We start from the raw sequence: 13759 nt of genomic DNA on the forward strand, positions 1-13759 counted from the left end.
CCCCTTAGTGTCCGGATAAAAACAACTCATGATACATACTGTTTCTGATTGTTATACACGCATTTTAATGAATGTACTAAAGACAATGTTGTTTGTTAAAAAATATTTACTTAATAGTTTTATTCAATCTACGATTGGTATGGGTAATATGTTGAGGAGAGACTATGGTAAACAGCTATTTCCCGTAGAGTAAGTTCCTGTTATGATTTCAAGACATCGGAGTCTAGAAGTTAATTATGTGTCAGCGCAGAGGAAGTTTTCTCTTTCAAGGTTACACGTTACGCATCACTGGAAACTCAAAGAAAGGAGCTAATATTCACAACTTGACAATTCTGGGGTCATTATTTTACGAAACGAGAATAAACAATGAGCCATTCGATCAAACCTATCTTAAGAAACTGTTGAAGGCTAAGCCTATCGCACCACTTGATCCTCTCCCAATTATGAGCAGTGTTAAAAGTAAAACTATCCAAATAGACTACAGCCTACAATTGTAATTAAGCTATAAATACCTCCTCGATGAAATTAATGAAAGTGATAATCACATAGCGGTAATGGACTATTTTGAAAATAAGTCTTGTATTGTTACATTTCACAGTGGACATAAGGTTTCTACTTGATGGGCGGCGATAGATTACACTGTTTGATTATAATTAGCTTTGACGTTGACGTTGGAATGAGGCCATTTGATTACCAATATATATGGAACTATTTCATCTTCAAAATGTTGCACTGAAGAACATCTGGACTCTACAACTCATCTTTCGAGATCTTTTCCTTGGTCTCTCCTGCATCTCTTTCTCCCTCTTGAATTAATGTTGGGAACAATTCATTCCAGAAGGCAACCATACCTGCGTGTTTGAATCCAAATTCTACTCTCGGTTGCAAGTCAATGACAAGAATAGCTTGTTCATCCTCAGTGAATTCAGGCCATGTGAACTTAGAGAACGCGGAATTTGGCAGTGGACTGGGATCCCTAAGGAAGGTGGAAAATAAATGGAAAACGTAATCGATGGATATCTGAAGATTTTGCTATCGGGGAAAACTTATTCACAGTTCCGACGTTGGTCTGTTTTTTAAAAGCTTCTGTTATGAGCTCTCTTGTTTAGCTTAGATGCCAGTTAAATCAGAATTGTGGTCGTGTGAAGGCTGTTGTGAAAATTTATCTTCATACGGGAAAAGTGGACGTTCGTAAGAAAAAAAATGGTCCCATCAGAAGTGAGGTATTACTGAATGCAAACATTAATAAGATGTATTATCATCTGATTGTTCCGCATAATCTCCTGATCGTTCCTAACTTATAAGGACTCGAAGCACAGGGGTAGTACCGCTGACCTATAGAAAGGTTCTGTGGACAAGGCGCACGTGACTCGTGATGGACTGGAGCAGGGCTGGAGCACGTTATTGAAATTAAACGTTGTCCTTATATTAGCACTCATGGCTTACAATGAATTCCCAGTTATCTGAAATTTCAATGTCGTGTAATTATACGGAAAGAATGTGCTGTTTTGGTTTGAGTCCAGACTAATATATTTAACGGCACTTTCTTAATTTCCTTACCCATCTTTGGCAAAACTCGTCCACATTTTCATAATATTCAGACTTAAGTCCTTCTCTGTTTCAGAATATTTTGGCACTAGCATCGTGAAGAACCATGACAACGTCTTGAAAGGTGCTCCGAACAGAAAGCCCTGTTCCATGCCATGACTTACACCGATCCACTCTGGATACGGAGAATGGATTGGAGTGTGGTTAAACAGGTAGCTGTAGGTCTTTAGTCCTCTCTGAAAAAACAAACAAACAAACAAAAAAAACAAAAACAAACAAAATAATCAGGGAGTGGAATGCATTTAACCTGTTACGAGCTTGCTAACTGGTGTCATGTATGTATGCAAAGAACAATAGGATACTTTGACACGCGGTTACATCATAGCCACCTGTCTATCGGAGAAGCAAAACATAAAAAAAAAATTGAAGAAGGTTGGTTTTGAATGTTAGGGTAGATATAATGGCCAACTCTCTGGACAGGCACCTCAATGAAATTTCTACTTCACGGCATTGCTAGTATTTCAGGTTCCAATTCTCAAATTGGTTCCATAGATTCTGCAACCCCAAGGTACCAGCTCCCCCCAACCCTTGAAAAATCCTGGATCCGTCCCTGATACACAGTGGAAAGCAATAGTTATTGAGATTGGGCATCATGTGTCTGTAAAACCTGACTAACAATTAAAACAAATCAAACAAAATTAGAAACCTGATAATAAGCCTTAGCATCCCGTAGCATGGGTGCAACAAATGCATAATCACCAAGGCATTCAAGCATTGATCTCCGCATGGCGAGTTTGTCTTCTGGGTCAGCGTGGTCTGTGTACTTGAAGAGAACGGCCTTTTCAGCGAAGACGTTTCTTCCTCGGGTAAAAACGACGCTATCCTTGATAAAAGACTCAAACAATTTTCTTTCCACTCCATTCTCGACCTGATCTGGTGGCAGCATCGCATACAAGGCTCCTTCGTTTGACGTAGTGCCTGTCAGAACATCAACTCGGTGAAATTTGCCATCTCTCAACAGTTTTTCGGGTAGATCTGGCAAAAACTCGCCGTCAACAACAGGACCAGCGATATCTTGCGGACCTCGGTACACGGGATAGATAATTTGGCTTTGGACTTCCAAAATGTCTTCAATAGTTTTTCCCCTTACGCATGAAATCAGTTGTGGACCCGAGCTACAGTTCACCAGATTGGCAAACATTTCCAAATGCTTGGTATCTTTCACTTTGCCACTGTAAAGCGGGTACGAGGCTGAGCCACTCTGGATGATAACTCTTTTGAATAAACCTTTAGACAAAGGTGACAGCAACTGAAGTGACACGGATACAGCCCCGGCACTTTGACCAAATAAGGTCACTCTGTTGGGATCACCGCCGAAACTGGCAATGTTGTTTTGGACCCATTGCAAGGCAAGGACCTAAAATAATAAAACAAAATTACTGCTTCATTTACGCTTCACCCACATATTTTCCACCAAGAACGTTTATCACCCAAATAATTCACGCAGAATTTTAGATGAGCACGATTAACTACTTATTAACCGAGAGCAAGGTCTTAACGGGAAAATCTCAGTCCGAGACCAATCGCTCGTGCAAGGTCGAGGTCTGAGATTTTTCCATAAGGGCCGAACGTTCGAGGTTAATTGCGTTCGAAGAACGCAAACCTAATTTTGGCCTGTGGCTTTCCACAGTTGCGTTTCCTGTGTACGGTTATAAGCAGAAAGACTCCACATTCCTGTAAGGACACCAAAATTGCCACCCCACTTGATTTTTGCAGGGGCATGTCACGGCCAGTAAACTGGTACTGTTTGATACTAAGACATGTGATTACATGTGATAAGACTTGTGGTGAACATGTGAGCATGTAAGCAGGCCATGCGAGCTCGTCTTTGCGGTGGATCTTTCGTTGACTTCTTTCCATTCAGGCACCGTGGGCTTAGCTATTTTGTGCCCTCAGCGTTGGATATTGATGAATATAAAAGCTTCGACGGTAGCATTTATCGAAATCTGAGGGAATTGTCCTGGTTTATTTTGCATGTTAACGAACACGACTTTGAATCGCCTTGGCTTTGGAATGTTAATTGTGGGAACAGCTATATTTTGATTGCATTTGTTGATTAGCTTCAATCGCGACAGATACATGCAGCTCAGTCTTTATCCCGTCAAATTTTTTTTGGAATCGGTGGAAAAAGATCCATAAGAGTGTGCCTGAACCAAGGAACGGCAAATTACGTAAATACTGTCTACTTTATTTATTAGGGGAAATACGCGAACCAGTCCGGCACGGAGTTTGTTTACGCTGACGATAAACGAGATCACGACTGCAAATGTTTGCTTATATTTGTGCTTCAAACTTAGAATAATGTATATAAAATATACTTTTTCAAATTAAGTTTTACGCTTAAACATTACCAGTTAATGAGAGAATAATTTAGCACGAAATTTGAGTCTACGGAAACTGGCGCTGTCACGCAACGAATCAACAAATCATAGTTCGTACAGGGACCTCTTAAACTGGCATGGACTGTGACACTATGATATATCTGTCTGTAAAACCTCGGTTGTCGATGCAAAACGTTGATTTTAGCAATAGAAAGAGCTTCAAAGTCAGCTAGTGAAACCATTTATTTAAGGTATGTGTATTAAAGTGACGGCGTCGAACGCACTCTCATAATCTTTGATCACTCGGCTACTGGTAAGTTGTTGAGTATACTCACTGCTTTTTGCTTTGTCTTTGTAGGCCCGTAATCGGCCCGTGAGCATTACGGGAGAATAAATCCCTACAATTGGCCAATCAGAGCGCGCGTAAGATCGGCTACAAACACAAGCCATATTATAAAAGTAATTAATTACTAGTTAAATACCTGGTCCAGCATTCCATAATTGCCCTTTATTTCGGTGTCTGGGATGTTTAGGAAACCCAGTATTCCCAGCCGATAGTTAAAAGTCACCAAGATGATGTCATTGAATGATGCCAGAATGCCTCCTGGGAATTCTGTTGATGAACTGTAAGAGAATCCGCCGCCATGAATCCACACCATGACAGCCATCTGGTCATCAGGTTTGACAGTTGATGGCACAAAGACGTTAAGAAAAAGACAATCCTCGCTTTCTGGTTCTGAATTAGAATTGACACAAATTATGATCAAGAAATCAGCTATCAGTTATTACCTACGAAGAATAAAAGTCCAGCTACAGTATATATAATTTATTCATAAAAAAAAAATCCCGCAGAAGATAATGTATAGATCACTCTTGAATTATGTGACCTATTTTCTTCGTTTTTCCCCCAGGATTCGTCACTACCTGGCTGATGGTCTTATGCTAAGGTCTGCAAATGCAGAGAAAGTTCAGTCAGCGACACTTCTCGCCGGCTAGGAAATATTCCACTACTCCAGTCTAGTTGTCCAAACTGACCAGGGTGAACGTACACTATCGCACAACGGAGTACTTTGTTGGTGTCGACAAAGTTTCCAATGGAGTACAGTGTCCAATGGAGTACAGTGTCAAGCCAGAGTGAAATACATTTCCTCCTTCAGACCAAAATGGTCAAAATCAGGAGCTCTATATCTTTTCACATGCAAACCCAAACCCCTCAAAAACTATACCCTTTGGGAGAAACCGCCCCGGGGGTATGGTCGGTGGACATGCAAATGGTTGACAGGCGAAACACGAACATAATTGGTGAAGACAGGAAAACTTTGACCTTTATGCATCAGTCAATTCCAGCAGTGCCCATCCCCCCCCCGGGGCTAACCCCCGGGCATTAGCATTTTTTTTTTTAAAATGGGCAAATTCCCCGGGGTGGGGACACATAAGCTGTCTAAATGTCCCGGGGTGGGGACGAAGAAAGAGGGCAAATGCCCAGCCCCCGGGATCGTCGCTTTCCAACACCTTCGCAGTTTTTTAATTAATCAGTGAATAAAACGGTCAACTATTCAGTATTTTAATGAAACGGTAAGACTTCAAGGACAACAGTACGTGTTAGTAGATTCTGATTATATTTATTTCTTTATATTTGTTTTTAACAGTTTGCTAGACGATAGCTGGGATTGCGGCGGACGTGCCCCCAGCCGCGAGCGATGATAGGCGCCTGTATTCGCAGACTGCTTTTTCTGTGAAGAATCAAGACATTTTAAATGATGTTGCATTGCATTTTAAGCTCGCAAGATCTGTCTTGAAGATCGCATCATTTGAATTCGCAAACCTTAAGTATTTTATCTCCACTTTCATGAATTTAAAAAATGCTAGGCTAGTTTTGAATGCGAAATGCGAAATAGTCACGTTCACGTCAGTGATTGTTTTGTGATAAACAAAATATAGTTCACCTTGTCGCTTATATTTATATGCTTACAAGTAATGAAGAAATATCTAAAATTGAGGAAACACACCTTTAAAAACATCTGCAAATTTCTCTAGTCCCTGACGGACAAGCCATTGTTCAACAAACGCCTCGTCTTTCCCGATGAACTCATCCATGGCACTTTCCAAAACAAGTGTGCCGAATGCCCGGGGGTCGCCCCGGGGTACGCAAATGCCCAGCCCCCGGGCCGCGAAAAGATTGCGGATGCCCCACCCCCGGGACTGACAACGTGGTCAAATGCCCCGCGGTTGCCCGGGGGGGGGATGGGCACTGCTGGAATTGACTGATGCATTAAAGCTTTGCTCTAACGAGTATGTTTTTCAAAGACGTCCTCTTTCTGTACGAAAGCAGGCAAGGGTCATTATAGATTTCTCTTAGCAGAAGCTGATTAATTTGTAGAGCCGACATCCTTTCGCTAAAGTTAACTTCTGAAAGAGTGAACTGTCTACAAGGTTATCTTGGTAGCTTCTGTCGTGTAGTCTATTGTAGGTTTGAATTGTGTAATGTTTTCTTCAAATGTCGTTTTTGAAGAGTCGGTTAATTGTTATTAATTGCATGACGGAACCTCAAAACCGTTCATTGTCCATCGTCCATCGTCTATAGTCCACCGTCCACAGTCCATCTTCAAGGTTCCTGGTTTTAGTACATGCCCTCGGCACTAAATTATTCATGACTTAATTTTGTGATTGTTTTTTTACAGGATGGGAAAATTTGCAATTTGCTCTTCAGTTGTAAATATCATATGCTTATAAGAACGCACAAGACTTCCATGAAAAAATACCGATCAGTATACTTTCAGAAAGTAGCTCGTGAATAGCTCGGTTTAATAGTGTGCATCACCCATGCTGCGCTGTTGACAGACTACCGACAGAACTGCACTTATGCTAGTTCAAGCAATCTCTGATAGTCACACAAGCAATTTCTTTGAGGAAGGGTAAAATGGGCTGAAAGTCGTTTCCCCTAATGCTAGGTTTTTCTGTAATAATAAATTTAAACGTCTTATTTCCGAGATAATTTAAAACATACGAAAACTAAGAAATGCAACATCGAAATTTAGCAGCAAATAGCATAACAAATAACTTAGCTTGAAATAACGTGACCTGGCTCAAAACCGCTAATCGGCACCGGCAGACTCGGTCGCGGGCAAGCTTTTCCATAACTCGTTGCATCCCTGATTCCAGTCCAAGGTTTTGCAGGCTTTGGCTCAGCAAATCTCAAGTCTCCGACTGGAGGTTCTGTATACGGGATACCAAGATACTCGTAGGCTGATTTACCAAGCGGAAGAGACTCGATTTTGCCCATGACTGCTCCAGCCTCGGTCTCCACGGTTGAAGGACGTATAATATCGTCTTGGTCGCCTTGGACTAACCGTAACCCGAAAACGAAGTAGCATGCCACAACTGAGATGAAGGGATGACGGTGAAGTGATCTCATTGCCAAGCTATAGTGTTCGTTACTGCAGGTTTTTGCCATGTGTCCTTGCGCAAGTGAAATGTTGCAGTTGTGTTACACCGGCGCTACAGACGAATGCACTCTATCCAGATCCCTCTCTTTTTTGACTTATCCCATTTGAACTATTACCACAGTATTCGACTGACAAATATGATAAGTGGATATTATGAAGCACAGATCGATCACTGCCACTGCAATGCACTGCAATGAACAGTACCGTCCTGGATTGGCAAATGTCCTCCTCCAGGCAGTGACAAAATTTGTCCGGGGGCGAGGGGAGACAGGTACTGGTGGAATTGACTGATGCATTATATCAGTTCCACTGCCATCGTGTCCTTTTAAATTGGGGTCAGGTTATTGTGAAGAGAACAATGTTTGCAAAGACCTCAAAATTAACGCTAATTAAAATAGTCATTGATTTTTGCTTGGCCTTATGCGTCTAAATCTTTGACGTCATTGGGTGAGGCAGATGGCGTGACATCCATGATACACCTTACTTGAAAATATTGGCAATGCACGGTCACTGAGGTGAGAAAAGGGTGGAAGAAAAAAATACACAGCAGCACTGAACAACGGATAAACACTCTTCGATATGCAGGTAGTTAAATTTCGTACTTATTTCTTGACCGTGACGTGTGCCGTCCTTTTGGTATCGAAGACAACCCTAGCTGAAGTCAATGAGGACAAACTTTCCCCCGTTGTTCAGACCGAGTCCGGGGCAATTGTTGGCACGGTTGAGACTCTTCCACACGGCAAAACAGCACACCAGTATCTTGGTATCCCATATGCTGAACCTCCGGTCGGAGACTTAAGGTTTGCAGACCCAAAGCCGGTTAAACCTTGGTCAGGAACAAAACAAACCACAGAGTACGGAGCCTCGTGTATGCAGAGCCGATTGCCTATTCCTGGTGCACCTACAGGTAATGTATATGTGTGTGTGTGTACGTGTATATGGATGTGTGATGACCCCCGGGTAGAAAAATCTGCGGCAATGCCTGCATTTGGAAGCCATAGAAGAAGAAATGCGAGCCTGATGAACTTTGCCATTCGTACCACACGATTATTATATTTGTCGTCATCAATATCCAGCGACGAGTTCGAGGTCGAGTTTCGAGTCTTCCTAGACTAGCTTGTGAAAAGAATTACGCCAAAGAATTATGTAAAAAAAAAAATCGCCGCCGTGAGGATGACGTTTGCACGAAATATTGTCGTCTACCTGCAGCCGGCGACGAGTTGAAAGTGGTGCGTGACAAGGTGACAGCTGGAGGGCGCAATATGTCAGTCCTCGGCAGTCGTCTTTTCTAATGGTCCAATGTTAACACCACTGTCACGTAGACTCAAGTCTAAGCGTTCATAGCCCAGTTTCACTTGTTTTAACCGTAAGTTAACCCTCTTTAAGCTAATTTCTGCTTATCGATATCCGTCGAGGTGACACAAGAAATGCAAATTTATGCAAAATCGGTGGATTAACTCAGACCGGTTGTGTAATAATCGCCTCATAAACACTAAAGTGAACACAGCCTGATCGAACTAAAGTTGTTGTCGTCAAAGTGTTTAATAAAAATTCCCTCTTGTTTGGAATGTAGGTATCGCTCGTACTCTTTTATATCTAAATTGCAATATCTTTTTTGGGCTCGTGGAGGTGACGTGTACCAGACAGGTAATAACGTTTTATTTATAACTGTGTGTGTCAGAAGCATGCTGGAACATGAAAGATGCAAAGTCTTTGCTGCATTAGTTTATATTTTCCTTTTTAATTTTCTTTCGTTCGTCGTTTTTTTCCGCAACCAGGATCAGTACCGTTTTTTCAATGATCATCTCCTAGATACATGTCATACATGTAATCATGGCTTATAGGAACCAAGCGAAAGTGTAGAATTTTCAAGATGTCACGAAAGCTCAAAGCATCGTATAATGTCTATAGTTAATAAAATATAAGGCCAGTCATGTAGACTTAATGCATTAGCTTCGTCTCGTTTCCTATGTATGGAGCAAAGTCGCATTATTCATGCCTTTGTCATCATGAGGGTCCCGGGATACCGCCAATCAACCTGTTACTAAGAATGACATCATCGCCGAACAATTTCGCGCTTAGGACAACAGACTATGCCTATTTAAAATATTCCCAAACTTTGTTCCTACCCTTTTGTTCAGTATCTTTGAAAGGGGCAGCAAAGTGCTGAAAAAAGCTAGTTTTGCTCCGTTGTCTACCGTGAACAACCTGGTAGAGAGAATCTACGCTGTTGTAAAAAAATAATAATAAACTGACCTTCCTTATTTAGTGAAGCTCAGAGAGGACTGCCTTTTCCTCAACGTATTTGTCCCGTCAGCAATAAAGCCCGATGTCAAACTAGCGGTCATGGTGTGGATTCATGGAGGGGGATTCATCATAAGCTCTTCCACAAATTTCCCCGGGGGAGTCATGGCCACCTTCAATGACGTCATCATTGTGACAGTCAACTATCGCCTGGGAGTACTTGGCTTTTTTAACATCCCTGGCACTGATTACAAAGGAAATTTTGGCATGATGGATCAGGTACAAAATTTGATTGCAATGTAGAAAATGTACACAATTTACTTGAACCTGATGACGTCAGTAGCAAATACATGGACAACTGACGAGTAATAAGCTGACTGGCGAATGATTATCACTAACTAAAAATCACGAGTGATTGATAACTAATCGAAGTCAGAAATTGTTTGTCAATGACATCAATGTATAACTGCTGTTTATTTATGTCCACTTATTGATTCCCTATACAGTCGAACCTCCCGTAAGCGCTTACGGGAGGTGGTCGCTTACGAGAGCTTAGACCATAGGGGTCAAAATTTTGCCTCATTAGCATATGGTAGCTACAGAGACTTACCCCTTGTCTTAAATGTTTTAATCACGTGAAAAGTCAATTTCGAGAGCAAAATCCGGTACTTCCCATTAACAAATTTCCGTCTCTTGTACTACCCGGGAATGCATTCTGAACATAGACTCAGTAACTTTGGATGTTATTTATTCTCTTTAACAACATTTGGGTAGTTGAATCTATTTGATTGGCCTTTATAATTCTAGGTGCTGGCATTAAAGTGGGTTCAAGCCAACATTGCAAGTTTTGGTGGCGATCCCAACAGAGTGACTATATTTGGTGAGAGCGCAGGAGGAGTGGGTGTTTCTCTTCATCTAGTATCGCCATTGTCCAAAGGTTTGTTCCACAGAGCCATAATACAAAGCGGTGCAGCCTCGTCTCCTTTATTCTGTGGAAAGGTTACTAACACAGCTCAGGTAGAGTTGTTCACCAAACTTACAAACTGTACCTTGGGACGAAATCATGTCGAGTGTCTTCGTGGCAAAACTGCTGAGGAAATTACGACAGCACAGAGCGACTTGACGTATCCTAATGTTGACGAACCTTCACAAGATTTATTAGCGCCTACAGTTGATGGCCACTTTTTACCAGATCTGCCAGAAACCCTGTTCAAGGCAGGTCAGTTCCACCCTAATATTGATGTTATCACTGGTGTCAACTCCAACGAAGGTGCCTTGTATGCAATGCCAATGATAACCCAGCTCAAAGATGGAATGGACCGACTCATGTTTGAATCTTTCACAAAAAAGCAGTTGCTTTATGGTCGAGAGAAGAGCAAGATTCTCGAAGAATTGATTTTTCACGAGTACACAAACCATGAAGATCCAAATGACAAAATTGCTGTTCGCCAGTTGATGATGGACAGTGTTAGTCATTCAGATTTTGTTGCACCCACCTTGCTCGAGGCCAACGCTTTGGCAAAGGTAAGAATAAGATAACAAAAACACAGAAGATCGCATGTTGCATGTCGCATCGCATGTTTAAAACTCATCACTGCCTCTTCGTAATCTTTTACTTCCCTTGCATGACTTATGAGACTTCCAGCCTCTCTTAGTTCGTCAACAGCATATTTACCATCAACAAGAAGCTAGAAGAGCACAGATTGAAAATGATGCTGGCGTCAATTTGCTAATTGTAACAAAGTAAAACTGTTGAAATTCATTCCATATCCGTCTCCATAGGGTTGTATCGCGGAGTAACTTTCTGCTTTTAGTAGTTCCTTAACTACTTGACCCTGCTATAGGCCGGCATTTTCAGGACACGAAGCTGTCTTCAACTGTGTCTAGATAGTTGTGCTATTACAACAAAGTTATCCATAATTTTGTGATGCAGGAGAAGACCGCCATTGGCAGCAGGCGGGAAATACAAGGCAAACGAAATAGTTTATTCCATTTCTCCTTGAATTTAAAATAGGGAGGACAAGCAACATACGTTTATGTGTTCGACCACAGACCAGTCTATTCACCTATGCCTGACTGGATTGGCGTGGCGCATGGCATTGAGATCGGATTTGTGCTTGGTGCACCTTTCAGCAACATACCTGAGCCAGTCTTGAACATGATGGTTGCGAAGTACTCCGAGATAGAAAAGGGGCTGAGTCTTTATATCATGAAACTATGGACGGACTTTGCCAAATACGGGTAAGAACGTGTCCGGAGGTTGTGATTGACAATACTTAGTGTTTATGAAGGGAAAGTAGATATTAACGCGGTGTTAGAGCTTCAGACTTCAGACCCATTGATCAGCGGGCGAACCTATCGCCACTTTTCGCTAAAGAAATATGTGACCATGACGTCTGGCAATATTTCAGTCCCCACCCTTCACCTTTCCCCGAGTTTTCTGATGGGTATTGTTTCGAACTTGCAAATTTTGTGGGTTATAAACTCCAGTAGGCAAACATTCCATCGGGAGCTGGTGTGAGAGTACTTCTGGTGTGTTGCCATATGTAAAACCCAAAATGTATCTTTTCAAATACATAAATAAGATTTACATTACATTACATTACATTAACGAATGCAGTTTTTTACATTTCTTTCTTTTAGATCTCCAAATCCACCCGACTCTGGTCCTTTGCCAGTCACATGGCCGAAGTTTACAGAACAAGAACAGGAATATCTTGTCCTCGATGTGAAACCGAGGGTGGAGAGCAGGTACCAAGCCGAGAAAGTTGCATTTTGGAACGAAATTGTCCCCAAAATTCTAGAGCTTGCGAAGACGGAGAAAAACAAAACTGAAGAAAAGGCGCCAAAGGATGAGCTGTAAACATTATGTTAAAATAAAGTTGTACAGGTTATAATCATTATGCTTGTCCGTGTTGTTTTAGTGAAACGAGTAAGTTGCATACTGAAGTGAAATGTCGGAGACGTCACATGCACCCTGTATTACTAGATACAGATCTCTTTTCAAGTGCAACCCCAGGTTGGCTCGTTAAGTCGCTTTGCACGAGCTAAATTGAATAATTAATTGGTTGAAGAAATTGCCGTCACAAACTAACCTCTTCTTCCTCCTCTTCTTCTTGCGGCTCACTGGTTTCTGTTATATCGCAAGTCTGGCACTGTATATCAGACATCGGCTGCTAATGAGGTACGGAAAATGCAATGCAAAATATGTAACTTGCATCACAGCTTGTTTTGGAAAGTGTTACTGACCAGAGTGACCTCAAAATCAGGGCCAAGTTAGCGATACATGTTTAGTGTAGTAAGGCAGAGATATGTGTGTCAAGTTCACAAAACTTCGGGGTCTTTGTTGCTGTCATTTAATATTTGATCAAGATTAATTTTTGCACGAAAGATCTCCCGTAGAATGCCGAAAGCAACATTTTCAAGTCCCTAAATTCCAGAGTTTTCTAGGGGTAAATATGTCTCCAGACCTCCCTAGAAGTTCGCGCTTCCGGCGCTCGCTCCCTTGTCCTCCCCCTTTCCCATTACAAAAAACCTAGCTACGGCCTTGGCAAAATGCTCAGTCACTCTGGAAACTAATGCTTCACATTCTTCATGTCCACACGTGTTCTTAAATACAAATGAAAAATGCCACATCGACAAAAACTAAAATTAGAAATCAATCATTGTTAGTGATTTTACCACCTACTGCACCATCAAAGGTAACTTTGCTGATGGGCTTAAGAAATCAATGGCACAAATTATTTTATTCCCTGCCAATATAATTGACAGCTTACTACATAATTTTTCTGTAGACAAGTGCGTTGTTATTGTTTTCTCGCGGTTTTCTTTCGCGTCACGCACGACGGACTATAAAAAGAAAGAGGGACTATTCGTAGTCTACGATATCTGCAAATTACGTCATATCCACCATATTATACGAACAAGACTCCTTCAGTATATTATCCATTGCCAGACCGTGTTTTCCTAGGCCTTGTTTTCCGCTGAGGTCCTTGTTCCTTGTGTTACTTTTTCTAGTCAACAACAGCAACAACAAACAAACAATTTTATTATGACTCGCATATTAATTTACAGAAATATATACGCATTAAGTTAAAAAAGCTTGACAATAGCAACAGCGCGAACCCCCAGGTAGCCTGG

At 41.6% G+C, this 13759-nt stretch overlaps 2 protein-coding genes across 2 annotated transcripts; one reads left to right on the forward strand and one right to left on the reverse strand.

The window, feature by feature from the left end:
- Nucleotides 1–53: 53 nt before the first annotated feature.
- Nucleotides 54–7383, reverse strand: LOC145482247 (cholinesterase-like). Its single transcript, XM_081460898.1, has 5 exons — nucleotides 7011–7383; nucleotides 4412–4665; nucleotides 2255–2965; nucleotides 1561–1784; nucleotides 54–976 (listed from the first exon to the last, which is right to left on the reverse strand). The coding sequence occupies exons 1-5, from the start codon at nucleotides 7381–7383 to the stop codon at nucleotides 751–753; spliced, it is 1788 nt and encodes a 595-aa protein (XP_081317024.1). The 3' UTR covers nucleotides 54–750.
- Nucleotides 7384–7931: 548 nt separating this feature from the next.
- LOC145482250 (cocaine esterase-like) lies at nucleotides 7932–13515 on the forward strand. Its single transcript, XM_081460902.1, has 5 exons — nucleotides 7932–8282; nucleotides 9645–9898; nucleotides 10427–11143; nucleotides 11634–11860; nucleotides 12263–13515. Exons 1-5 carry the CDS (start codon nucleotides 7955–7957, stop codon nucleotides 12480–12482), a joined length of 1746 nt encoding a protein of 581 aa, XP_081317028.1. The 5' UTR covers nucleotides 7932–7954; the 3' UTR covers nucleotides 12483–13515.
- The last annotated feature ends 244 nt before the right edge of the window (nucleotides 13516–13759 follow it).

The sequence above is a fragment of the Orbicella franksi genome, chromosome 3 (genome assembly GCF_964199315.1).
Source record: "Orbicella franksi chromosome 3, jaOrbFran1.1, whole genome shotgun sequence".
In the NCBI taxonomy this organism is placed as follows: domain Eukaryota; kingdom Metazoa; phylum Cnidaria; class Anthozoa; order Scleractinia; family Merulinidae; genus Orbicella; species Orbicella franksi.

Excerpts from the sequence above, each read along its gene's own strand:
- LOC145482247 (XM_081460898.1), bottom strand. The coding sequence starts at position 7,383 with ATGGCAAAAACCTGCAGTAACGAACACTATAGCTTGGCAATGAGATCA. Across the intron at positions 2,966-4,411 it reads ATTATGGAATGCTGGACCAG|GTCCTTGCCTTGCAATGGGT; the intron begins GTATTTAACTAG and ends TTATTATTTTAG. Across the intron at positions 977-1,560 it reads ACGAGTTTTGCCAAAGATGG|GGATCCCAGTCCACTGCCAA; the intron begins GTAAGGAAATTA and ends CACCTTCCTTAG.
- LOC145482250 (XM_081460902.1), top strand. The coding sequence starts at position 7,955 with ATGCAGGTAGTTAAATTTCGTACTTATTTCTTGACCGTGACGTGTGCC. Across the intron at positions 11,144-11,633 it reads AGGCCAACGCTTTGGCAAAG|GGAGGACAAGCAACATACGT; the intron begins GTAAGAATAAGA and ends AATTTAAAATAG. Across the intron at positions 11,861-12,262 it reads ACGGACTTTGCCAAATACGG|ATCTCCAAATCCACCCGACT; the intron begins GTAAGAACGTGT and ends TCTTTCTTTTAG.